General features: G+C 41.8%; 1 protein-coding gene and 1 long non-coding RNA gene across 3 annotated transcripts; one reads left to right on the forward strand and one right to left on the reverse strand.

Moving 5' to 3' along the window:
• Nucleotides 1-3,883: 3,883 nt before the first annotated feature.
• On the reverse strand, nt 3,884-6,460 carry LOC131380728 (uncharacterized). Its single transcript, XR_009208849.1, has 3 exons — nt 6,151-6,460; nt 5,380-5,464; nt 3,884-4,058 (listed from the first exon to the last, which is right to left on the reverse strand). It is a non-coding gene; the product is annotated as an uncharacterized LOC131380728 (long non-coding RNA).
• Nucleotides 6,461-6,649: 189 nt separating this feature from the next.
• Nucleotides 6,650-23,289, forward strand: ZFP28 (ZFP28 zinc finger protein). 2 transcript variants are annotated; one of them, XM_032171284.2, is made up of 8 exons: nt 6,650-6,996; nt 7,395-7,486; nt 15,525-15,651; nt 15,824-15,919; nt 16,964-17,127; nt 17,756-17,870; nt 18,203-18,298; nt 21,348-23,289. In XM_032171284.2, exons 1-8 carry the CDS (start codon nt 6,789-6,791, stop codon nt 23,054-23,056), a joined length of 2,607 nt encoding a protein of 868 aa, XP_032027175.1. In that variant the 5' UTR covers nt 6,650-6,788; the 3' UTR covers nt 23,057-23,289. The 2 variants fall into 2 exon arrangements, with proteins under 2 accessions (XP_032027175.1, XP_032027176.1); XM_032171285.2 differs by lacking the exon at nt 6,650-6,996 and adding an exon at nt 7,749-8,006 and having other exon boundaries at nt 7,410-7,486.
• Nucleotides 23,290-27,893: the final 4,604 nt, after the last annotated feature.

Below are 27,893 nucleotides of genomic sequence, written 5' to 3' on the forward strand. Positions count from 1 at the left end.
ATTTAGAGCTCCTTTTAGCAGTTCTTATAGTGGTGCCTTGGTAGTGGTGAATTCTCTCAGCATTTGTTTGTCTGCAAAAGACTGTATCTTTCCTTCATATGTAGTGCTTAGTTTCACTAGATACAAAATTCTCGGGTGATAATTGTTTTGTTTGAGGAGGCTGAAGATAGGGACTCAATCCCTTCTAGCTTGTAGGGTTTCTGCTGAGAAATCTGCTGTTAATCTGATAGGTTTTCCTTTATAGGTTGCTTGGTGGCTTCTGTCTCACAGCTCTTAACATTATTTCCTTTGTCTTAACTGTAGATAACCTGATGACAATGTGCCTAGTGATGATCTTTTTGCAGTTAATTTCCCAGGCATTCTTTGTGCTTCTTGTATTTGGATGTCTAGATCTTTAGCAAGGCTAGGGATGTTTTCCTTGATTATTTCCCCAAATATATTTTCCAAACTTTTAGATTTCTTTTCTTCCTCAGGAGCACTCATTATTCTTGGGTTTGGTCATGTAACATAATCCCTGACTTCTTGGAGGCTTTGTTCATATTTTCTTATTCCTTTTTCTTTGTCTTTGTTGGATTGGGTTAATTTAAGACCTTGTCTTCAAGGTCTGAATTTCTTTCTTCTACTTGTTCAATTCTACTGCTGAGACTTTCCAGAGCATTTTGCATTTCTGTAAGTGTCCAATGTTTCTTGAATTTTTTATTTTTTTTTCTTCATGCTATCTATTTCCTTGAATATTTCTCCCTTCACTTCTTGTATCACTTTTTGGATTTCCTTGCATTGGGCTTCACCTTTCTCTGGTGCCTCCCTGATTAGCTTAATAACTAACCTTTTTCAGGTAAATCAGGGATTTCTTCTTCGTTTGGATCCATTGCTGGTGAACTAGTGTGATTTTGGGGGATGTAAAAGAGCCTTGTTTTGTCATATTACCAGAGTTGGTTTTCTGATTCCTTCTCATTTGGATATGCTCTGTCATAGGGAAGGTCTAGGGCTGAAGCCTGTTGTTCAGATTCTTTTCTACCATTCTTTTTCTATTCCCTCGACATAGTACTCTCCCCCCTTTTCCTATGGATGTGGCTTCATGTGAGCCAAACTGCAGTGATTGTTGTCTCTCTTCTGGGTCTAGCCGCCCAGCAAGTCTACCTGGCTCTGGGTTGGTACTGGCCATTGTCTGCACAGAGTCCTGTGATGTGAACCACCTATGGGTTGCTCAGCCATCGATACCAACACCTGTTCTGGTGGAGGTGGCAGTGGTATAAAATGGACTCTGTGACAGTTCTTAGCTTTGGTGGTTTAATGCTCTATTTTTGTGCTGGTTTGCCTCCTGCTGGGAGGTGGCACTTTCCAAAGAGCATCAGCTGTGGCAGTTTGGAGAGGAACCATTGGTGAGTGGGGCCGTAGAACTCCCAAGATTATAAGCCCTTTGTCTTCAGCTACCAGGGTGGGCAGGGAAGGAACATCAGGTGGGGGCAGGTCTAGGTATGTCTGAGCTCACACTCTCCTTGGGCAGGTCTTGCTACGGCTGCTGTGGGGGATGTGGGTGAAGTTCCCAGATGAATGGAGTTGGGTACATAAGAGCATTATGGCTGCCTCTGCTGAGTCATGCTGGTTGTCAGGGAAGTGGGGGAAAGCTGGCAGTGACAGGCCTCACCCAGCTCCCACACAAACGAAAGAACCGGTCTCACTCCCGCTGTGACCCCCCCAACAGAACTGAGTCTGTTTCCAGCCAGTGGATGAACCAGGCTTGAGAACTTGCCCCAGGCTATGTGCCTCCCAACTGCAAAAGAAAAGGGCTTGGTTCTTTCCCTGCCTGCAGAGTCTGCACACCTGATCCGTGCCCTGCCCCAAGTTCTGACCAGGAGGCTTCTCACCCAGTTCAAAGTGTCACAAACTGCAGCTAGAGATTTCCTTCTCCCTTTGGTGTTTTCCCCCTCTCCCCTGGATGCCCTCCCAATGGATCCCTGTGGTGCCAGGCAGGAATGGCCTGCCTGGGGTCCAGCAAGCTCCCAGGGTCTTTCCCGCTGCTTCCTCTACCCCTGTATTTTGCTCAGCTCTCTAAATTGACTCAGCTCCAGGAAATGTCAGAAACTTCTCCCACAAACAGACCTTCAGTTTCTCCAGTTGGGGTGGGGTATGTTTGGGAGAGGAGGATCTCTCTTTCCCATTTCCGAAGTTGGGGTACTCACAGTATTTGGGGTGTCTCCTGCCTCCTTCAGAGGGTCTGTGGGTACTCTTGGGATTTCTGGTTTGTTCTTGCAGTTGATCTGGAGCTAAAATTCATAATCGGAAATGGTATTGTATTTTGAATTTTAGTTACTGCCTGTTCATTGCTCTGAAGCAGTGTTTTTTGCCCCCCCCAACTTTTTTTCCTCTGTGCTTCAGATTGGATAATTGCCATCAATCTCTCTTCGGGTTCACTTAGTCTTACTTCTTTTGTTTCCATTCTGCTTTTTAAGCCCAGTGAATTTTTTATTTCACATGGTGTGTATCTCAGTTTGATGAAGGCCAATTTATCACTCCATTGTTTTTAAAGTAGGCTCACAAAATCTAACCTAAGTGAGGTTTCACCTCTTGGTCTGAGGCTTTTTTCCATTTTCCAATTAATAGTAAGTTATGAGTAAATATTATTTACAATAAAAGACAAAGTCTATGCCACTGCTTTCCTTTTCAGAACTACCTATGGAAACCTTTACTTTCCAGTCTGATGTTGACAGACCATTTTAACCAAAGCTGAATGAAAGTATTTGGGGTTTATAATAATTTTATTCCATCTTCTTATCCAAGTAAGGAAGCTCTCCACCATTCCTAGTTTGCTAAGGCTTTTTCTTTTTAAAATCACAGGTGTGAGCTGCATTTTATCTCAATCATCTATTGAGATGATTCCAGGAACTGTTTCATCCTTATTTATTAATAGTGGTGAATGATATTAACAGGCTCCCCACCGTGGCACTCCTGTGATAAATTCTTGGCAATATATACTGTTGGTTACCTGCTTGGCGTCCAGTCTCCTTTTTGTCTTTTCTAACAAAACTCAACTTGTGCTCAGGTGTCTCTTCCACCCTCAGATGATTCATAGAAAGCTGACCAAATTCCCAGTGACAGGAGTAGACTGCCCTTTGTCTTAGCCGGATATCACAAGGCTTTTCCTGAGTGACTAAGGAAACACTTATGTCCCATGATGTGGTAAGGCCCTATGGACATACAACATAAAATACCTCTCCAGAGAAAAATATAAAATCAGAAATTATGATTTTATAGAAAATTCATATTTTTAATCAGTAGATTCCTTGGATAACTAAATTCATTGGACCAAGTATTATTTCCTAAATCAAGTGTCATTATGTTGTACATTCTGTTTGTTAAACATCTGACACCTAAGCATATGACATCCTTTCTTTGTGCTATAATTTTATTTTTGCCTATTGTGAGTATATATTATTCTTTATACTGAATTTTTAAAAAATTAATAAAACAATTTATAAATATGGCAAATGTGAAGATTGGCAGTAGTTCATAAGTTGTATCAGCTTAATCTAAACGACTCAGCTGGGAGATTATTCATCTTTCTTATTGGTTTTTGTTTTTCAAAAAGCTATAGTTTTGGGTTTACAAAAAAAGCACAGTGTAACTCCTGGTGGCTAAGGTGAGAAATTTTGTCATCTTCCTGCTGCAGGAGAACTTAATAATGAAATTATTCTTGTAGCTCTCTAAAAATTTGGATATATTGAAATATTTTTCTTCATAATTCTTTAGTGTGCTTCTGTTGCTTCTCTGCTAAATATGAACAAGGATGCATATAGCCCCATATAATAGGAAAATAGGATATAGCAGTCATTTGAGGATAAGTGACTGCTACAATAAGATAAAAAAAGTATTGTCAACTCTGTCAATAAAGAAGACAGATTTTATTGCCTTCTCAAGTAACAGCTTCCCATGTAGGTAGGTGGCAGGTCAAGGCAAGAAGACAGCTCTGCTCCATGATGTCATCAAAGGACCTGGTTCCTTCTATGCCATTTCTCCATCAACTCAGAATGCTGTCTTTATCCACATAGGTGATGCCTCTACATTCCAGAACATGAAAGTATTCTGACATATCTTCCTTGGACATGACATATTTTTCTAGGTATTGCTGGACTTTGTTTATTGTCACTTTAGGTAGGATTTTAATGTGTATGTTGTCATTGAAGATTGGCAATTCTTTCCCTACTTAAATTCTTTCCCTACTGTCCTTGTCCAGTTTTGGTATTAAGGGTGTCTAGTTTTTAAATTCTCCAGTATAGTTTTATAGGATAGGGATTATCTATTGCTTTGGTATTCATGGAGAAGCCTCAGAACTTATTTAATGATTTTCCATTTCTTCTTGAGTCAGTTTTGGTACTTATAATTTTCTCTACAGTAAGCCCCTGCATATGTTTTAAGTATATTGAGATAAGGTGATCATAGTATTTGCAAAATTCTAAAAATTTCTGTGATTATGTCCACTTTTTCATTTCTAATACCATTTCCTTGATTGTTTATTTCTCTTTTTCTGCTAAGCCATCTTTAGCATAACTTTCATCCTCATGATGTCAAGGTGGCTGTTTGCAGCAGACCCTATCCCTGTTGGACTGAACAAAGGATGACAAACGTGGGAATAAAAGACAAAAGAGTATATTTGGAAGAAGAGGTCTGGGGGCTCCTTGCTTCCAGTGAACAAGGGCCCTGAGCCTTTACAGCCCTTCGTATTTATTAGGTAGCGTGAATAGGGAGAAGTGGGGGGGTGGTTGTCGGTCAGTAGCTTGATTTACAGCAGGCTTGCAAGACTGCATTCTTCAACCAATAGGCTCTAGATGTCCCATGAGATAACCTCAAGGAGCATGGCACCAGGGAGTGATTGCCTTCAGCAAACCTTCTGGTGGCTGGAGCAGAAGCGACTTTGCCCACATTCTGCATTCATGATAAACAGTTTGCTGTTTGATCATATAGCCTCCAGTGGAATGTTGAGTTGGTCACAATCCCTTTGCTAGCTCTCTACAGCTGTTCCACCCGTTGACATCCTGTGTCATACCCAAGCAGGAAGAAGGTTGTGTGAGATGACAAAAGGCCAGAGTTACATGCCAGCTGTGTCTTTTTCCACACATCCACCAAACCCCCAGCAAATCTGTACTTAAAATTCATTGGTTACAGAGCCACTACTCCTTACAAGGAGACTGGGGAGGTGAGCATTATAAGCTGGGCAGATGGCCACTTGAAGAGCATCGGTGTTCTACTGTGGAAGGAGTGCAAAATAGACACCAGAGAGACCACTAGCAGTGTCTGCCACAGCTATTACATGGCTAGGTCCACCTGACTGAAACTAAGTCTTTTCTATGAGACTGAAGTGCTTTGAAGAGAAATGCTGACCTTGTCCTTTCTGCAGCTTGTGGCTTTCAGTCACCCTTGGATTCAGATAGAAGTCATCTTAATTCCATCACTGAGGCCAGGAGACCTGACAGAAATCAATTCAAGAGTAAGGAGACCAGGCGTCCAGTGTGACTGGGCGTGCAGAGGTTGGTGCACCTGTGATGACTGGTGTAACAGCATCGCTGCCTGTGAGCCAACTTGGCTCCCAGGATGAAGCTCTCCAGTTCTGGTAAGGCCCCTGGGGGAGAGACTGGTCCTAAACATGTTCAAGAATAAATCCATCAGCTAACTTCAGATCGTGATTCACACAGGAAGGGAACTTTAAGAGGTCGCCAGGGCTGGTATTTTTGAGACGTTAGGCAGCCCTCTCTGAGGCGATGACAAGTGAATGGCATAAAGGAGCCAGCCCAGACGAAAATTTGGGGTTAGACTATTTCGACCCAGGACGTGCAAATACATAGGTTACAAAATGGAAATGGTATTCTGGAGGATGGGAGGCCCGTGTAGCCAGAGAGAATGAGAGAAGGTGAGGGGGCACCCAAAACAATCCCACAAGCTCTCTACACCTCCCTTCCTAGCCCACACACATTCCCCCATCAGAGTGATCCTCCAGACTCCGGAGGCCCCCAAGATTGCCATTGCCTTTCCCTTCCCCGTCGGCAGTGACGCTCCCGCAAGGAGCTGACGCCCAGGCCCTTAGCACCTGTCACAGCCAAGCACCCTTTTCCTCCGGCCCTGCGGTCCCGCCCCTCGCCGCAAGCCCCGCCTCACCCGGCCTGCCGCTGCGCCTGCACGATTCCCAGAAGCCTTTGGGGGTTGGGTGTGTCGTCAGAGCGGCCTCTGCTTCCGGCCACACCCAGGCCCAGCGTTGGCCACCACTTATGCGGCGGCTGCGGTCCAGGGACAAGTGAGAGCGACCCGCAGAGGGCAGGACGGACGGGCGTTGCGTAGGCCCGGGGCCAAACCGTATCTTGCAACCTGAGCTCCGAGGGCCGCCGCATCCGTCCCTCCTTGGGACTACGCTTCCCAGCGGGCGTTGCGCGGAGGCCACGCCCAGTTCCGGCGGCGCTGGCTGCGCACTGGGAGTGGGACGCGCCAGGCTTCGCTTGGCTGCGGGGAAGGGCGGGGCGGGGCGGTGGGGCGGCGGGGCGGGGCGGGCGCGGCCGGGGGCGGGGAGGTGGGGAGGGGCGGGGGGCGGGGGGGGGTGGGGAGAGGCGGGGGGGGGCGGGCCGCGGCCGGGGGCGGGGAGGGATGGGGAGGGGCGGGGCGGCTCTGCGGCGCGGCCCAGTGGATGCCGGGCCTTGGGGGAGCGCGCGCGGAGCTGTTCGCTGGGCGTGGCGGGCGGGTGTGGCCAGGGGTGTGGGTCTGTGAGGGACCGGCCGGAAGGGCGTCGCGCGGCCTCGGGTGACATGCGGGGGGCGGCAAGCGCGAGTGCCTGCGTGCCGACGCCGCTCTCGGGTAGAGGCGCCCCCCGCACAAAGCCCCGGACGGGCCGAGGCCCGACTGTAGGGACTCCAGCCACCTTGGCCCTCCCTGCCCGGGGAAGGCCGCGCTCAAGGAATGGCCTCGCATCCAAAGGCCAGCGAGGAGCGGCCACTACGGGGCCTGGGCACAGAGGTGAGAGTGACAGGTGTTTGGGGCCTGGCGGACAGGGACGAATTCATCTCGGGATGAGATCTGGGAGGGGGTTGGGCTCTTGGGGACCAGTTGCTGGAGAACTGTGCCCCTGGTCTTTGAAGCTGGCGGAGTGGGGGAATCTGAAGATTTGGAAGCTCAGCTGATTCAGAGCACCAAGCCGCGGTAAAAGGGTGTTGACTTTCCCAGGGCGACTCTAACTAGACACTTTTCCTGTTTTCGTGCTCCCAGGGAGGAAAAAAACCTATCTCCACGTTGTGGCAGTCCCTAGGCAGGGTAATGACCTGATCCCACCTGCTCATGCAGGAAGGGACGTTTCTAGGCTGGTGATTTGGGACTGTGGTGTAGACCTGGTCTCTAGCTACTCCTTTCTCTTCCAGCTCTGCCTTCCAGGGACACTGCTTTTCCCCAGGAGAGAAACAAACAGCCGGAGGCTGTGGGGACAGGAATTGAACCTAAAGCCATGTCCCAGGTGAGTTGGCATTTGATCTCTTGTCTCTGAAATGCAGTCTTGCTTTTCGGGATTTAACGTTGCTTATTTTCTTGAAAGTTTTCAGTTTAAGAGACCTGTTTGGGCGCAGGTTTCTTTTTCTTCACGTTCTAGTGAAGTGATGGGCTACAGGGGAAAGTTTAAGCTGCCCAGGGCCTCGATGCCTGCTGCTTCTTCATCCCAGTCAGCCTTCATTCTTGATTGATGAAATGATTCAGCCTCTCCCTTGTACCGCTTTTTTCAGAGGGACTCTGATGGAGGAATTGTGCTCCTTGAGGAACACGGCAGACCCTTCTGCTATACGTGGTTTGTTCGGTGACCACTTTGTGCCAGCCACTGGACAAACCAATAGCTAAGCCCCATTCCCTGCTCTGGAGCTCACAGCCTGTTGACCCAATGCCAAGGAAACAAGCAAGATTCTAGAATGTGATCATCCTCGGGCCAAGTATTATGAGCGAGGACTACAAGGCGCTCCTGGCTTCCAGCCTCCTGTAGCAGAAGGGTAGGCGTATTTACCAAGGAGGTGATTTTTGAGCCTTGCCTTGAAGGGAGAGAAGATGTTTGGGAGACACAGTAAAGAAAGACAACATTTTAGGGAGAGGAGGCACAATATGAAAGGCTTTCTTTTCCCACTTGATTTTGTGACTTTAAAAAATGTCAGTAAATAGTTGTATTTGTTTCTGTTGGCTGTGTCCTATAAATATCATAGCTAGCTCATTAATAGATGAACCATTTCACTTCCACTGAGGCCTCAAAAAATAAATGTACAGATGAACTAGCTTCCAGTTGTCCCACCCAAACTGCCCTTGAGTGGGTTACTGTGATCTTCACATTACCAGATGCAGTGCTCAATTCTTAGTCTTTTTTTGACTATCATTGGTATTTGAAATAGCTCAGAGGTTGGCAAACTTGTGCTGGATGAGGGCACAGCAGAAAATATGTTAGGCTTTGAAAGTCCTGCTGCACCTACTCCTTTCTGCTCTCATAGAGCTAAAGTAGCCAAAGACAATATGTAAATGAATGGATGGGCTGTGTTCCAGTAAAACTTTGTTTACAAAACAGGTGGCTACCTATTCCTCAAATAGCTCATCCCTGTCCTTCAATAGGCCCCCTTTTTTCCCTTTGCTACTAGGATCTCACACTCATCTGCCTTTCATCTTCCTTTCTCAGTTTTTGCCACAGTTCTTAGTCACCTCCCTGATTGAACAGAGTGCGCCTCAGCACTGTGCAGGGTCCTTCTTTTGTCTGCATGCTGTCTCCTGGGGATAGTAGCCTGTTCCTTGTCTGTAAAACCACCCACATGGTGGCTCCTCCCAAATTCACATTGAGAGCCCAAACCTCTCCTCTGAGCTGCAGGCCTGTGTATCCTGCTCCACTCCTCTGCCTGAGTGTCTTTATAGGTAACTCAAGCCAGCCTGTCCAGACCCAAAGTCCTGAGAGTCTCCCATAAACCGGCTCCTCCCGCAGTTTCAGTCTTAGTCAGTGGCCGTTTCATCCTCTCAGTTACTCAGTCCGAAAGCCTTGTCATTATTGTCTCATTTCTTTCCTTCTCCTTCTATATTTGGTCCTGTTACAAATCCTGTCGGTTCTATTTGCAAATTATGTGCAGAATCTGGCAGTTTTCATCACATCTGTCACCACCAGCAGGTCCAAGTCCTTCTTTTACTGTTGGCTTCTTGACTGTGCTTCTGTGACCTCCTGCTTCTGCTCATGCTCCCCACAGCCCCTTCCCGATGAGCAGCCAGAGGGGTCTATTCAAACATGTCACCTTGTGTCATGCTGTGCTCAGGACCCTCCAGTGGTTTCTCTGAATAAAAGCCAAAACTCTTCCTGTGACTGACGAGGCCCTACATGACCTGGCTCCTTGTTAGCCCTGACATCTACATCACTCTCTTCTTTCTGAAAAATCACCTTCTCATTTTCCTGCTCACCCTGTCTAGAATTTCAGAGCCTCCTACCCTAGTTCTTCACATCCCTCTTCCCTGCTTTGCTTTTTTCTTTTAGTACTTTTCTTTTGAGACAGAGTTTTGCTCTGTCACTCAGGCTGGAGTGCAGTGGCGTAATCTCGGCTCACTGCAACCTCTGCCTCCTGAGTTCAAGTGATTCTCCTTCCTCAGCCTCCCGAGTAGCCACCACACCCGGCTAATTTTTTTTTTTTTTTTTTTTAGAGACAGGCCAAGCTGGTCTCGATTTCCTGACCTCAAGTGATCCGCCCGCTTCAGCCTCCCAAAGTGCCGGGATTACAGTCATGAGCCACTGTGCCTGGCCCTTGTAGTACTTTTCAACATACTATATACAGAAATCCCACGTATACCAAAATTTGCACGTATTCATCAGCCATGTGGAGCCTGCAGATATGAGAGTCAGCCCTCAGTGGACACAGGTTTTCCATACCACAAATAATCTTTTTTGAGACAGGGTCTCACTCTGTCACCCAGGCTGGAGTGCAGTGGTGCCATCACGGCTCACTGCTGCCTTGACCTCCCCAGGCTCAAGCAGTGCCCCCATCTCAGCCTCTGAAGTAGCTGGAATTACAGGCGTGTGCCACCACACTCAGGTAATTTTTGTATTTTTTGTAGAGATGGGGTTTTGCCATGTTTTCCAGGCTGGTCTCGAACTCCTGGCCTCAGGCAACCACCTACCTTGGGCTATCAAATTGCTGCGATTAGAGGTGTGATTCCCCACGCCCAGACAATAATTGTGTTTTCAGTCTGCATTTGGTTGAAAAAATTTGCATATAGGTGGACCCTTGCAGCCCAGATCCATGTTGTTCGAAAGTCAAATGTATTTTACTTAATTTATCTCAGTTTCTCTTGTCTCATTCCCTTACTTCATAGGCAAGGATTTGGGGCAGTTTTGCCTAATGTCTGATACAGAAAATGTTTGATGGATGAATGTTTTAATATAGTCTTAAAGTTGTCTTGTGGCCAGTGTTTTGATATTTAGTATAGTGTTAGAATAGTCATTTTTATACCTGAAAATGTGCTTCGTCCCTGATTTTGTTTTTTTGTTTTGTTTTTTGCTTTTAGAGACAGGGTCTCACTCTTGTCACCTAGGCTGGAGTACAGTGGCACAGTTAGAGCTAATTGCGCCTCAAACTCCGGGCCTCAAGCAGTCCTCCCAAGGAGCTGGAATTGTAGGTGTGAGCCACCATGCCCAGCCCCTGATTATTTTGTATGAATACATTCCTAGAAGTTTTTGTTTCCTCATGGATTAAGGTTTCCTAAGCTTATGTGAAATCAGAATATTTCTAAAATTATTTTTGGATAGAACAGCAGTGGTGCCTCAAAAGCTAGAATTCATGCTTTGAAAAAAATGTACACTTCATCAGGAATAATAGTTATTACCAAATAAATGTTTATTTGTATGTTTTAAAAATTAACTGAATTGAATTTAAACAAATCTTTTTAGTGTATTTTTTCTATAAAGTACTTCATATTCATTCTTTTCTATGAAATTTCAACAGAAAGATTTTTCTGTAAGTGTAAAGTTGCTTTTATTTTTTGTTGGTATTCTTTTAATGTCTCTATCTTTGTGTGTGTGTCTGTGCGTGTGTTTATATATTATATAGAATATATTATATATGTATGTTATTATATATATTAATATATGTATATGTTATTATATATGTATAGTATGTATAATGTTTTTTAAGAGATGGGAGTCTCACTGTTTTGCCCAGACTGGAGTATATTGGCTATTTTCAGGCACAATTATGGTATACTACAGCCTCAAACTCCTGGGTTCAAGGAATTCTCCTGCCTCAGCCTTCTGAGTAGCTGGACCTATAGGCGTGTGCCACCATATCCAGTTCATATGTATATTAATATGAGTTAACTTACATCAGATGCCTATATCAGGAGTAGATTCTGTGCTTGTATAATGTTTTCTTTGTGGTACAGTGTAAAAACGTGAAACCCATTTTGAAGTCTGCATATTTATGTTGCAGCAACAGGAATAAGAACAGGACCTGCACATTTGACAATGTTTTGTCTCCACTTAAATTAAGTAGGTTGATCCAGACATCAGTTAGGGAAAGTTCATTTTATTTTTATCTGAAAACATGTTTTCTACTGGAACTTGTTTCACTGTCAGGGTGAATGGATACTAAGTATTACTGCTATTATCAGAGTAGAACCTATTAATAGAAGTAGAATGGCAAAGTGGTCAAAGGTCATGGACTAGGTTCACATGCTAGCCCTAGCATCTAATCACTGCCTAACCTTCAGGCAACTCAAGTGACCACATCTTCTTCATCTATAAAATGAGGAAAATAATCGGACCTGCCTCAAGCAGTTCTTGTAAGGATTAAGTTAAGATGTGTATAGTGCCTGGAACGAGGTACATGGCACATAGTAAGGACTTACTAGTGTTAGCTGGCAGCATCCTCATGGCATCATGACCGTTTTAGAAAATTACAGGCAAGACACTTAGATGGCGTACTTTAAAAAAAGTGTTTAATATAGGACGGAACTGGGCAAATTATGGCCTATGGGCCAAATCCAGCCCACCACCACCTCCTTTTGTGTGGCCCACAAGCTACAAATGAGTTTTACATTTTTCAGTGGTTGAAAAAAATCAAAAGAGGAAGAATACGTGAAAATTAAATGAAAGTCACATTTTGGTGTCCATAAAAAAAATTCCATTGTAGCACAACAAACTTGTTTATGTATTATCTATGACTGCTTTTGTGCTACAGTGGCAAAATTGAAGAGTTGTGGCCAAGGCCATGTGGCCCACAAAGCCTAAAATATTTACTTTCTGGCTCTTTACAGAAAAACTTCGCTGACACCTGAAGTGGAGGTTAAGAGCATGGACTGTGGAGTCAGACTCCTGGGTTCAAAACCCAGCTCTACAGTTGATGGACTGTGATCCTGGGCACATTACAGCTCAGTATTTCCTCATCTGTAAAATGGGAATAGTAATAGTACTGACTATCAGGATCATTGTGAGGATTAAATAAGCTAATATATAAGTATATAGAATTGTGTCTGAAGTGTTGTGCTTTCAGCTATTGTTATTGCTGTTATTTACAGTAAAAGACATTTTTAAAACAAAAGTCATTGATTCTGTACATAAAGAGTTGTCCAAATAAACAGAAAATGTCTTAGGAGGATATATGTATATTGCTAACGTTGGGTCCCTCTACGTGATTACATTGAAGGCATTTAACAAACCACTGGTACAAAAGCAGATCACTAATGCATAAGCATGATCAACCTGGGAAACTAGGGTTGATTCTTCTTGGCAAGCAAATAAGTTCCTCTTCTTTTATGCCAAGATGCTTCAACTTGCGAAATTGTTGCTGAGAGCTGACCAGCATTTGTTTTAGACTAGCTTGCTCAGGTAGCCATATTAGTGTGTCTTTTGCTCAAGGACATTAAGCAGTTCTTGGCTGTTTCCTGCAAGTATTACCTCGTGGTTTACACTGCAGGGGGCCTTTCAGTCCCCAGCTTAGGAGATTTCTCCATCATGAGTTTACCATCAAGAGTGTAGCTCTGCAGTTGACTGATTCAGCTACCTCTGCAGTTGATATTCACTCAAATCAGGATATCACTTACAAAACCCTTTTGACCATCTTTACACAATTCAGTTAAAAATGTTCTTAAAGTTTGGTAGCAGGTTAAAGAACAAGTGATTGTATATTATTCAGCAGATATCAAACCTCAAAGGGACTTTTGTTTCTAGTAGAATAATGTGAATCTTTAAAAGGTTCAGCTCTTGGTTGGTGTTGTGGTTTGTTAAATGAGGTATTTAAATTAGGTTTTGTGTAGTCAGATGCATCATGGTGAGGGACACTCAGAGCAGAATGGCAAAAAGATTGTTTATTACTCACAGATTCCAGAGAACGGTGGCCAGCACACCTTGCAGGGCTTACTGGAAGGGCTCGGAGACACTGAGGACACACATGCCCAGCCCAAGGGTGGGGACCAAGAGAGAGGGAGGGACCTGTGGGCTGGAGCCTTTATTGGGGTTCAAGGCATTATCTAGGTGAGTTTCCCAAGACAGGGTTGGCTTGGATACCTTGAAGGGAGCTCAAGGCTCAGTAAGGGAACTTGAAGGTTACATTATCAGGTTCACCAGGCTTCATGCAGAAGGACAGTGGTCATTTCATAGTATGGGGCCTTTTCTATCTAGAACACACAAATGGGGACTGGGTGAGGACTGCCTGAAAATATGTAGGTCAAGGGTGACAAGCAGAGGCAGCATCCCTATGAGTGAGAGTTATGACAGTCAGCATCATCATAAGTCATGTTCACTGCATGCTTCCATTGTGCCTTGCACATTCTAAGTGCTGTGCATGTGTTGCCTCATTTAATCCAAAACATAATCTATAAGGTTGGTATTGTTGCCTTTTCCATTTCATAGCTGGGGAACTGAGGCACAGAGGCGTTAGGTAACCAAGTGAGGTTTCAGAGCTGGTGAGTGCTGGAATCGTAATTCAGCTTTTGGGGTAGTCCAACTGTTTCGCATGTTCATTTCAGTTTAGACTTTGAAAATCCCACAGCTGCTAGTCAGTTAAATCTGCCTTCTGTTAGCCACAGGTTCCTGGGATTACAGTTGCAACTGAATAGATGTTTAAAATACATTGGAACGTATCAGAGTTGTAGGCTGAATTTGTAAAACTATGCTCCATAAAAATCTGTCAGCAGGAGCCCCATCTTGCCAGTCAGTCAAGAAAATCCTCCTCGGTCGGGCGCGGTGGCTCACGCTTGTAATCCCAGCACTTTGGGAGGCCGAGTCAGGCGGATCACGAGGTCAGGAGATCGAGACCACGGTGAAACCCCGTCTCTACTAAAAATACAAAAAAATTAGCCGGGCGTGGTGGCGGGCGCCTGTAGTCCCAGCTACTTGGAGAGGCTGAGGCAGGAGAATGGCGTGAAGCCGGGAGGCGGAGCTTGCAGTGAGCCGAGACTGCGCCACTGCACTCCAGCCTGGGCGACAGAGCGAGACTCCGTCTCAAAAAAAAAAAAAAAAAAAGAAAATCCTCCTCATGCCAAGCTGTTAGCAAATGTGCTCCTGATAGCTCCTCATAATGCCTAGCTTCTCCAAGATGGCACCTTGGTTCGAAAAGGCATTTCATTAGTTAAAAACATTATAGTGCTTTTTGTTTTTCATTCTTACTACATATTCATTTTAGAAAAAAAAATTGCTAGATTTTTTTTAATGACCTCTACTGAACACTAACAGTAAAAACAAATTCTTAGAACCCAGTGTAGTCATGAATAATATTGATGCTTTGAGGTTCATCTCAAGTTTATTGCCCCATTCTTGTGCTGCTTCAGGCCACTCAAATGTCCCCATGTTGGACAGTGCTGTAGCACCTGTTGTGCATAGAACAAGTTAGTCTTTGTTATTTATAGTTTTGATGTCAGGGGTTTTTCCTGTGGCTGCCTCCTTTCACCTCCACAAAACTGCAAGTTCTCCAAAGGCAGGGGCTGTCTCCATATTTTTCTCCTTTCCCTGGAGTTTAAGACAGAATGAGGCTAGCTGTACAATACCTAACTAGATCTCCACAGTACTGAGTTTCTAGTCTCTTACTCAAAATGAAGACAAGGAATCTTTAGACCCCTATATTAGTTTGTTAGGGCTGCCAGAACAAATACCACAGAGTGGGTGTCTTAAACCACAGAAATTTCTTTTCTCAAGGTTCTGGAGGCTGGAAGTCCAAGATCAGGTTTGGTTTCTCCTGAGGTCTCTCTCCTTGGCTTGCAGATGGCCGTCTTCTCCCTGTGTCCTCATGTGGCCTTCTCCCTGTGCCTGCACACTGTGGTATCTCTTCCTCTTTTAATAAGAACACCAGTCAGATTGGGTTAGGGCCCCACCCATATGACCTCATTTAACCCTAATTACCTCTTTGTAGGCCCTGTCTCTAAGTACAGTCACATTCAAAAGTACTGGGGATTAGGACTTTAATGTAGGAGTTTTGTCAGGGGACACATTTCTTTATATAACAACCCCCCCAGTCATGTGGGGGCATGAGCACTGGTTGAGGAAGAACATGGTTATATCATTTCAGGGCTTGGTGACATTTGGGGATGTGGCCATAGATTTCTCCCAAGAGGAGTGGGAGTGGCTGAACCCCATTCAGAGGAACTTGTACAGGAAGGTGATGTTGGAGAACTACAGGAACCTGGCATCGCTGGGTAAGGGCTCCCACTCCTTTTCCCACCCCTCACCCTACCCATTTCCTGGACTAAGAAGCCTTTCATGCCTTTATCACCAAGACCTGCACTGCCCTCTTGCTTCAAGCCAAGAGGACTGCATCTCAGTCTGGACAGCCACACAGTATGACCAGGTTGTTTTTTATGTGTCTAGGACTTTGTGTTTCTAAGCCCGATGTGATCTCCTCATTGGAACAAGGAAAAGAGCCTTGGACAGTGAAGAGAAAGATGACAAGAGCCTGGTGCCCAGGTGAGTGTGGGAGAACCAGGTAGGGTGAGGCCACTGCTGGTCATAGTTCAGCTGTCTCAGACACGCAGCATCTTCAGCAGGCTTTTCCTAAGCCTCTTGCAATATCTGTTATTTATACTATTTGGGAATACAGAAATTCCAACTACAGCATTATTTCCAGAACAGCAAATTATCAAGTAAGACAAGGAATTAGAATTTCTTTCAGAGGTTTTATCCTAATAGGAAATGGTAACAGTTTCTAAAGAATTGAGAATCTTACAAGGTTTCTTTGTTCAATTCACACTTCAAAGGAAACGCGCTCATTGACAACAGGACAGGTTATTGACAGTTATAAATTAAAGTGACTCATATGGGTCATCATATGGCATAAGAGGAGAAGAATGTGTCAAAGTTTCCAATTTAACATCATATGAAATCACATACTTTGAGCTAGTTTAATGAGATAGAACTGTTTTTTTTTTCCTGCAGATCATTCATCTCTTGTTGAGACTAGTTAATTATGAAGACTTAAATTTTTAAGGCCAGGATCTGGACTTTTATTAGTTAGCATTGTAATAAAAAAAAGGAGGTATGTAGACATACAGGTGAAATTTTTGCTAGATGAAATGGAGAAGGAGTGAAAAAGAGTTGACTTAAAGCTGAAATAAGGATCATATAGCAGTTTTCTTCTATAGCCTCCACTTTCCTTTATATTAGACATTTTATTTTACATTTAAGTCTTTGTGAGCTCCTTATCTCTTGATTTTAATTGCTTTTTCCAGTCTTCTGCTAAAAACATAATGTGAACTCTTGTTCAACATTTAGGTGGGAAAGGTCTTACAGTGTCCTTTAGGACTATGGCTATACAAATTTAGAAACGTAGGATTGGTTGAATATTGCTAGTAATATAAGAAAGCTTTCAAAATGATATGCTTTTCATTTTCTTCCATAAAAATAAATGACTATATGCTTTTTTGTGGCTTTTAATTTAATGGTTGCATTTTGGAATTTTTCTTCATACTAACACATGATAAAAGATACATTTGCCTTCTTTATATCTTTCAGACTTGAAGGCTGTGCGGAAGATCAAGGACTTACCTCTCAAGAAGGACTTCTGCGAAGGAAAGCTATCCCAGGCAGTGATAACAGAGAGACTCACGAGCTATAATCTGGAGTACGCTCTGTTAGGGGAACACTGGGATTATGATGCTCTGTTTGAGACACAGCCGGTAAGTCAGAAGACAAATTTCAGGCAAGAGGAAGGATCCTTCATGAGGAAACTCTTCTTGAGGGAAGAGACCATGACTACAATAACTATAGGAGAAGTTTTCATTTGAATACAATACTTCTTATAGACAGGTTATCCCCGCAGAACAGAGAGTGCCTAATCTCGATACATATAAGAACAGTGGAGGAGGAAACTGAGTTGTAATGAATTACAAACAAATCTGTCAAGACCAGAAATGTTTGACTTGTGATAAATGTAAGAGAGCTTTGAGCAGAATATCAACCCCTCCTTTTCATCAAAGATTTCATATAAGAGAAAAACCCTGTGGACTTGTTGAATAATTTGTATGAATATGGGAAAGCCTTCCATCTGTGTTAAAAGGTTCATACTGTGTGTAAGTATGACAAATTCTCCATAGCAGAAAGTTTCTCCTATTTTTCTGTGTTTTTCCCCAAACATATATGCTATAACTAAGCCCTGTCATTATGTGACCTGGTGTACCAGAACTTAAGTTGCAGTTCTTGATATGGAGTGCCTTTTTTGCAGTGTGTGGACACAGTCCATCCCACTGGGACCAGGTGGGTTCACAAACATGGTTTGATTTTAAAAACGTGCTTTTACCATTGCAGGGCTTGGTGACTATCAAAAACCTGGCTGTTGACTTCCCCCAGCAGCTACACCCAGCTCAGAAGAATTCCTGTAAGAATGGGATATGGGAGAACTACAGTGACCTGGGATCAGCAGGTAAGGATGTCCCTCTCCCATATCTGAATCTATCGTCGGGTACCTCCGTTTTCAAACTTCAGTTTTGAATTATGGAGGAGGGAGAGGGTGTCTTCTGACGTGCTGGCCTGAATTTTTGTTGTGGATTCCTAAGATAAGAATTTGGCATTTGTAGAGGTGAAAGTTGGTGTCTTTGTTAGGCTTGAAGCGTTATCTTCTTGTGTCTTTCAGATCCTACTCACCTGTTTTTCTGCTTCTTTCAGCAGTAACACTTTTCTATCAACAAGGAAGGGGTTCTCAATTTTAGGATGCCAAGACTATTGGCCAAACTTCATCTCTTTTCACTTTTGCAGGACATTGTGTGGCTAAGCCAGATTTAGTCTCTTTACTAGAGCAAGAGAAGGAGCCCTGGATGGTGAAGCGAGAGCTGACAGGAGGCCTGTTCTCAGGTGAGTGCAGGAGAGCCTGGTGTGGAAAAGCCACTGCAAGAGAGAGCGGAGCTTTTATTAAAAAGGCTGCATCTTCACTAATATACAGTAGGAAACTTTACCCAGGCTCTTTGGGTCTGGAAAGAAAATTGAACTCTGGGAGTTCCAAATAATTCTTTCCTCCTCCTTTGCCCGCTTCTCTCCAGTAACTCCCATTTCCCTGAAGTTCCTTCTTTTCTTGGCCACTGGGACGTGTATCATCCACTCACTTCCTTAAATGATCTTTTCCGGACCCTGATGCACTTTTGAGCTGACTTCCAAAGGTTTTCTCTTCTACGGTTAAATGGCCTATTGTTTTCATCATGCATCCATTCCTGTGAGAACCACAAATTGAAAGTTATGGGACTGAGCCACTCTGCTGAGTATTGGCAGGTGATTGGAAAAAGGGAGAATTACTCGAATGGAAAGGATAAGACATGTTTATGGATAGCTTGCATGAAGCAGAGTTTGCAGAATTTCAAATAGGGCATTATAGAGACAAAGGAGATGCTGTTCCCAATGGCGTCTATGTTTTAGTAGGACAGGTGGGTAGAATTTGAATTGCAAGAAGGTGGAAGTAAAGGATCTTTTCCTCTTGATACACAAGGGAAAGAAAGGAAATGTCCATAGAAAATAATGGTTTGTAGAAAGTGTAATTGTTTACTGTTTGGCAAAAGAATAGAAAACCATGACGTTTTCACAACATACACTTTAGACCCATTTAAGTTAGGATAAACACACATTTTTTCACATAGTAGAAATTACAGTGTATATTCAGTTATGCATACACATGTTTTTTATGTAGATTCCACGTTGTATGTACCATTGCTCAGTTAGGTTGCTTTACATTTCTTAGTATTAAAGATACACTTATAATAGATTTTTTTCAAGTTAAGTGAAAACCGCACATTTTGGGGATTGCTGTACTCCTGGATATGAGCACCTGCTAGGCTCTGAAAGTTTTTTTGTTTTTGGTGACTAGCAACAATTAGTTGTATGAGTTTAATTGCATCTTGAAAGCATTGATTATTTACATGAAAACTTTTGCGCATTATTTGTTGAAAGATTATACACTAAAATTTTTTTTTATGAAAGAAGTTGAACATTTTTTCATAAATTTGGTTTTTCTCTTATCTTTTTGTAAATGTCTGTCATTTGTATCCAGTTCTCTCTTGTGTGTGAAATATTTTCTTAACAGTCTCAGTGATTGCTATGTATATAAGCATACTAATTCTGTGATATATTGTCTCAAACTACTTTTCACATATGGCAATAAGAGTTTTTATTTTAATTAGGTCTTTTAAAATTATGACATGTAAAAGTTTTCAATTTTTATATTGTCCAGTATATTATTTCTAATGTGATTTCTCCTATTTGTGTGGCTAACAACTTGACACATATAGTTGTACTTCATTTTTATGATTATTTAGTATTATATGAATATACATAATTTATTTAAATTATTTACTGTTGAGGATATTTAAACATTTAGGAGGTCTTCTTCAGTTTTTACCTATAATCAACAGTGGTCCAGTTTGTACATATCTTCTTGCTTACATGTCAGAATATTTTTTGAAGATATGTGCTTGGAAATGAATTTGAATGGTCAAAGTATACATATTTTTAAAGTGTCATAGATATTTTGCTGTACCATTGGTAAAGAATATATGAGAATACTGTTTCTAGACATCATCACCAATATGGGTATTTTGTGGTTGAAAAAAAATTTTGCCAAGCTGCTACATGAACAATGTTTTATTTAATTTGCATTTCCCCAACTACTTATGATGTTGAGAATATGTGCACTTAAATCTGTTTAGAGTTTGTATTCTATTCATAGTGTGTTTATACTTATTAGTCACATTTCTATTGGGCTGTATATTTTCCTGTATTTATGCAACATTGATATGAATGCTTTTTTTTATAAGTTTGATAAAATTTTCCCCCAATTTTGTGTGGTCTAGAAGTTTGCATATGGTATTTCTTACCATATAGTAGCTTAACTTGGGAATTATCTTCATTTATAGAAGCATGTACTTTGTTCATTTTTTCATTTGTTTCACTCCTAGCTTTTTAAAAATTAATAGATGTATGGTCCCATTTGAATCATATAATACATTTGTTTGACCTTCTATAACTTAATTATTTCTCTCTCCTTTATCCCATTCCTTCCTTTTCTTTCTTTCCTTCTCATTTTTCCCTCCTTTCCTTACCTTTCTCTTCTGTATTTTGCTGTGTGGTCTGTTTTTTGTTTGTTTTATTTACATATTTTTATTATAGAAAAGTACACATAAAATTTAACCATTTTAAAGTGTACAATTCAGTGACAGTACATTATGTGAGGTGATATGCTAATTAGCTTGATTGTGGCAAACATTTCACCATGTATAAGCATATCAAAACATTTTATACCTTAAATATATACAATTTTTATTTATCAACTATGCTTCAATAAAGCTGGAAAAATATTTATTGCCAAAAAGAGAGAAATTGCAAGGCTTCATTATGGAATGGCCAGAGAATTGAGGATGTTTTCAGGCTTGTGGAAGTAACCAGGAAAATGTGAAAATGATTTTTTTTTTTTTTTTTTTTTTGAGTCAAAGTCCGGCTCTGTTGCCCGGGCTGGACTGCAATGTCTTGATCATAGTTTACTGCCACATCAACCTCCTAGGCTCAAGCAATCCTCCTGCCTTTGCCTCCTGAGTAGCTGGAACTACAGGCACGTACTATCATGCCTGGCTAATTTTAAAAAAAGTTTTTTAGAGATAGAGTCTTGCTATGTTGTGCAGGCTGGTCTTCAACTCCTGGCCTCAAGTGATCTGCCTCAAGCGATCCACCTCAGCCTCCCAAAGCACTGGGATTACAGGTGAAAGCCACTGTGCCTGGCCCTAAATGTAATAGTTTTTAGAGCTGTAAAATGTATGTTGATGAATTCACCAATTAGTGAATTAATTTACTAGTTTTCCTTTTGGCAGATTCCTTTTTCCTAGCACATGAAAAAGGAAATGTGTGTTTTCTTGGTATCTTTCAGGCCAGCGATCTGTACGTGAGGCCCAGGAATTATTTCCAAAGCAAGATTCATATGCTGAAGGGGTAACAAACAGGACCTCAAACACTAAACTTGAGTGTTCCAGTTTCAGAGAAAATTGGGATTCTGACTATGTGTTTGGAAGGAAGCTTGCAGTAGGTCAAGAGACACAATTCAGGCAAGAGCCAATTACTCATAACAAAACCCTCTCTAAGGAAAGAGAACGTACATATAACAAATCTGGAAGATGGTTCTATTTGGACAATTCAGAAGAGAAAGTTCATAATCGTGAGTCAATTAAAAATTTTCAAAAAAGTTCAGTGGTAATAAAACAAACAGGCATCTATGCAGGAAAAAAGCTTTTCAAGTGTAATGAATGTAAGAAAACTTTTACGCAGAGCTCATCTCTTACTGTTCATCAGAGAATTCACACTGGAGAAAAACCTTATAAATGTAATGAATGTGGGAAGGCCTTTAGTGACGGCTCATCCTTTGCCCGACACCAGAGATGTCACACTGGCAAGAAGCCCTATGAGTGCATTGAGTGTGGGAAAGCTTTTATACAGAACACATCCCTTATCCGTCACTGGAGATACTATCATACTGGGGAGAAACCCTTTGATTGTATTGATTGTGGGAAAGCCTTCAGTGACCACATAGGGCTTAATCAACACAGGAGAATTCATACTGGAGAGAAACCTTACAAATGTGATGTATGTCACAAATCCTTCAGGTATGGTTCCTCCCTTACAGTACATCAAAGGATTCATACCGGAGAAAAACCATATGAATGTGATGTTTGCAGAAAAGCCTTCAGCCATCATGCATCACTCACTCAACATCAAAGAGTACATTCTGGAGAAAAGCCTTTTAAGTGTAAAGAGTGTGGAAAAGCTTTTAGGCAGAATATACACCTTGCCAGTCATTTAAGGATTCATACTGGGGAGAAGCCTTTTGAATGTGGGGAGTGTGGAAAATCCTTCAGCATCAGTTCTCAGCTTGCCACTCATCAGAGAATCCATACTGGAGAGAAGCCCTATGAATGTAAGATTTGTAGTAAAGCATTCACCCAGAAGGCTCACCTTGCACAGCATCAGAAAACCCATACAGGAGAGAAACCATATGAGTGCAAGGAATGCGGTAAAGCCTTCAGCCAGACTACACATCTCATTCAACATCAGAGAGTTCACACTGGTGAGAAACCCTATAAATGTATGGAATGTGGGAAGGCCTTTGGTGATAACTCATCCTGTACTCAACATCAAAGACTGCACACTGGTCAAAGACCTTATGAATGTATTGAGTGTGGAAAGGCATTCAAGACAAAATCCTCCCTTATTTGTCATCGCAGAAGTCATACTGGAGAAAAACCTTATGAATGTAGTGTGTGTGGCAAAGCCTTTAGTCATCGTCAATCCCTTAGTGTACATCAGAGAATCCATTCTGGAAAGAAACCATATGAATGTAAGGAATGTAGGAAAACTTTCATCCAAATTGGACACCTTAATCAACATAAGAGAGTTCATACTGGAGAGAGATCTTATAACTATAAGAAAAGCAGAAAAGTCTTCAGGCAAACTGCACACTTAGCTCATCATCAGCGAATTCATACTGGAGAGTCGTCAACATGCCCCTCTTTACCTTCCACGTCAAATCCTGTGGATCTGTTTCCCAAATTTCTCTGGAATCCATCCTCCCTCCCATCACCATAGCTTCGAGACATCATTTCTGTTTGACTACTCCAGCAGTTTAAAACCCCATCTCCCTGCCCTTTTGTTTTCTTTTTGTCCCTTATTAGTTTGTTCTTCACATAAGTGTAAATGTAACTTATTCACTCCTCTTGTAAAACTTATAGTTTCTTTAAATTGGTTAATGTGTGAGATGTGCTCAGCACAGTGCCTGGTCCATATTAAGTGCTCAGTAAACTTAGCTCTTTTAAAAACTTTGTATTTGAACATTGAAAAGTTACAGTAGTCAGCTCTGATAAAAAAAAAATGATGCAGTAGGATGAGGGTAGGAAAAAGCATATTTTAGATCAGGAACAGCATTCTCCAGTAGTAGGTGAGGTTTTGCCTATATTGGTTTAAAACTTGATTCTATAACGCCAAGTTAGTTTTGTGGCTTTCCATCTGACCTTATGTGAATGTAAGGTGATGTGACCTTGTTGGTGAGAAAATTAAACTTTACATTTGACTTGATTTGTTTTAGAAAGTCTAGGGACCATGAATGAATAGGCCACCTGGGACAAATGAATTTTAAAAATCAGAAAAATGCAAGATTTATATGCATAAAGTTAAAACAACTGACATGTTACTCAAGAATTAGAAAACCTTGCAAGATTTGACCTGTTTAAAAATCATATTTATAAATGAACTGTATTAAAACTTTTAAAGAACCATTCATTGTGAGGTAAACTGATCCAGAATAGGGGTCAGCAAACTATGACTCATGGCTGCAGTCTCACTGACTGTTTTTGTATGGTCCATGATCTAGAATTTAAAAAAATTTTAAAGGGTTGAAAAAAATGAAAAGAATATTTTCAACATGAAAATTATATGAAATTTAAGTTTTGGTGTCTGTAAATAAAGTTTTGTTGGCTTCAGCCACACACTGATTTATACCTTGACTGTGCTGCTTCCAGGCTACAGCAGCAGAGTTGAGCAGTTGTGATGGGAGACCATGTGGTCTGCAGAGCCCAAATATCTACTGTCTGATCCTACACAGAAAATGTGTGTGATCCCTGCTATGGAGCAGAGGTTATCAAACTAAAGCTCATGGGCCAAATCCTATCTGCTGCTTGTTTTTGTAAATAGAGTTTTATCAAACCACAGCCATGCTTACTTGTTTAGCTATTGACTATGGCTGCTTTAGACAACTGTGACAGACTATATGGCTCGCAAAACTTCAAATATTTCCTATCCTTTAACAGAAAGTTTGCCAACCTCTGCTCTAAAGAAGAATGTATAAAGTATTCTAATTTTATGAGGGCAATACAACTCTCACATCAAAAACAAAACAAATGACAAAGGAACTCATTTGTCAATAGAGGTGAAAGGAAATTATTAAACTATATTGAAAAATAAAGATGTCAATAAAAGGAGAAATGATATTTTTCTAGATGAAATACTCAATATTGTTAAAATGTTTGTAAATTATAATTCAGTCCCAGTAAGATATATTTACTTTGACAGTAACAGGGAAGCATAATTAGGCAAGAATAGCAAGAAGTTTTTTTTTTGTTGTTGTTGTTGTTGTTTTTTGAGATGGAGTCTCACTCTGTTGCCCAGGCTGGAGTGCAGTGGTGTGATCTCGGCTCACTGCAACCTCCGCCTCCCAGGTTCAAGCAATTCTCTGCCTCAGCCTCCCGAGTAGCTGGAATTACAGGTGCCTGCCACCACACCTGGCTAATTTTTATATTTTTAGTAGAGATGGGGTTTCACCATCTTGGCCAGGCTGGTCTTGAACTCCTGACCTCATGATCCACCTGCCTTGGCCTCCCAAAGTGCTGGGAATACAGGCGTGAGCCATGACACCCGGCCAGGAATTTTTTTTTTTTAAGAGATGGAGGCCTCACTCTATCATCCAGGCTGGAGTGCAGTGCTAAGATCCTAGCTCACTGTAACCTTAAAATATTTTTTTTGTAGACTGTGTCTTGCTTTGTTGCCCAGGCCGGTCTTGGGCTCCTTGCCTCAAGTGATTCTCCTGCCTCAGCCTTACCCAAAATTTTTGAAATAGATTTATTTGCATATGAGATTTTGGTATATAATAGCACTATTATTTCAATATCAGGGAAATTATGTTTTGACAATTGGTTATCCACCCTCTCCAAGAAAAAAGTTAGAAGCACATTTACACCTTACAGAGAAATATGACTACTGTATTTGACATATCATAAAATAACATGTTATAGGCAAATGTAGAAAAAAGGAACTATTATCCAGTAGGACACGGAGTCCTAGAAGCCATAAAGAAATCGAGAACAAGTTGGGCTATGCAACGATCTAAAACTTCAGCATGGTGAAAGGCACCAAAAACTTGTAAAAGACAATTGAAGGAAAATGTATGCAACTTACAGAAAATAACAGAATGCTGTTACGTATACAGAACAGTGGGGAACAATTGGCCATGCACACTGATAGGCACATGACCCTGAAGAATCCAAATGAATAAAATCGTGAAATTCTTAACCTCATTAATCAGAAGACTATGAATGAAACCACATTTTCCTGGCTGTTAGGTAGATCACAATATAAAATTTGGATAATATCCAGTAATGGTATTAGTGTGGGAAAACAGGTACTTGATCATTATTAGCAGTGTAACTTCATCCCCTATCTCCTTGGATGGCATGACCTAGCAACATTATAAACGTGAATTTTTTTCAAACAGTAATTCCAGATCTAGGAATTTTATCCCATTGGAATAAATAGGTAGATATAAATAATGTTTTCTTGTAGAATTGTTTTAATTATGACAAGAATTCAGCGCCCTGCCAAGTGGATTGATTAAATTGTAGTTATTCAGTACTGTGTTGTGCAATTAGTAGAAAGCAGTTAAGCTCTACGTATACTTCTTTGGAGTGGCATCTACAACATATTTAATGAAATACGTGGTTTATAGAACCTTACGTGTAAAATGATCTAGTCATAGAGTCAAAATTAATACTGTATATGTGTGTATGTACATACACATGCACAGCCTCAGTATATATGTTGAAATCTGGTTTTGTCTTTAACACGCAGACTTTTCCTAGCATTTTGTGGGCACTTTCCCTTTCTTCATTCTGTATCGTTCTGGTGAACTGTCAGTGACACATGCTCCAATTAAGCCAACCAGATTCATTCTCTGTATTTTGATTGGAGACACAGGGACAGGAACAGGGCCAATATTCAGCTTTATGAACCAGTGTGGCCAGAATGGATGTTTTGTTTTAGTCAATATTCATTTTGATTGGTGGGACCTTTATTATACCTGCTGTGAAGTATGTGGGATATGCCTCCTAGGCTGGAATTGGTTTGAATTAAGTCATCCTTTGGCAGCAACCTAAGGATTCCTCCACCTGTCACTGAGATCCATTGAGATGATTCCTGCTTTCTCACATCCTGGTTTTGAGTTCAGTTCTTTGAATCTGTGAAGTACCTGGTATTCTAATATTTCTAATTTTAAATTAGAGTCAAGTTCTTTGGTTCTCAAGCAAAGAGAGCTAGCCAATACAGAAATTTATACTACAGAATGATTACTAGGCTGTAGAGAAGCAGAGTATTCAAGATGGATGTCCAGTGAGACAGACCAAAGCACAGGTAAATTCCTAATCCTATTTTGTGCTGTGAAAGGATATTCATGATATAGCAGGATTCTAAGCCCATTGTGCACTAGGGGCTGGATAGCTCCTACCAAAAACAAAGATATTGAGGAATACTACTCCCAAAATTATATATGATACCTGTTTATAATGAAATTGGGTAATTAAAATGTCAAGGCTACTTGAAATTCTGGCCTTAAGGAACTGAATCAGTACCTGTATGTTTGTGTTGGGAAGAATCTCATACTCCTAAGCATGGGGCTGCATTTGCTAAAAATCAAAGGCAGCAGTAGATGCAGTTATTTGCTCAACGATGATGCTTACTGAATTCACAAGCTTGTCACTTCTGTTAGGCAATTAGGGAAATATTGGAATTTGGATTATTGGAATGAGACTAACAAGAAGGATTCAAGGATCTTAGAAAACTTTGACTCTCCCTCTCAACCTCCCCGCTGAGATTCTACTTTCCATGCTTCCCTTGTGACTGGAAACAAACCTACTTACCTACCTACCTTCCTTCCTCCCTCCCTCCTTCCCTCCCCCCCTTTCTTCTTTTCTTTCTCAGGGTCTTGCTATCCCCCAAGCTGGAGAGCAGTGATGTAATCATGGCTTGCTGCCACTTTGATCTCCTGGCCTCCAGCATTCCTCCCACCTCGGCCTCTTTGAGTAGCTGGGACTACAGGCGTGTGCCACCACACCCAGAATTTTTAATTTTTTTGTGGATAGATGGTTGTGCCATGTTGCCCAGGCTGGTCTTGAACTCCTGGGCTCAAGTGATCTGCCTGCCTCGGCCTTCTGAAGTGCTGGGATTACAGGTATGAGACACCATACCCAGCCTGTGACTGAAAACTTGATTGTCCCTTTTCTCACATGGTCACCATTATTGCTTGGCTGGTAACCAAAATCAGAGCTTAGTATGACCTGTAGTTTGAAATACAGGAAGTTAGGAAGGAGAATAATCTCACCCAGAAATATTTAATTTCCTTAATTGTAACATCAAAAATCTAGGGAACATTGTTGCAAGTGTATTTTCAGGGTTAGAAATTACTTTGCATAATATACATGGACTGAAAGAATTCAGAAGTTTATAATGCTGGATTGGATCATTTATGTCCATGCTCTTCACTCATCTGCAAGTTCCCTGTCAGGGCCCAATAGCCTTTCCGTATTCCTTTGACATGAAGGCAGCACTGAAAAATGTCCCTATATCTCCTTTAGGTGCAGAGACCTTTAAAGGGTATCCAATT

Source organism: Hylobates moloch, unplaced genomic scaffold (assembly GCF_009828535.3).
Source record: "Hylobates moloch isolate HMO894 unplaced genomic scaffold, HMol_V3 SCAFFOLD_12, whole genome shotgun sequence".
NCBI classification, from domain to species: Eukaryota; Metazoa; Chordata; class Mammalia; order Primates; family Hylobatidae; genus Hylobates; species Hylobates moloch.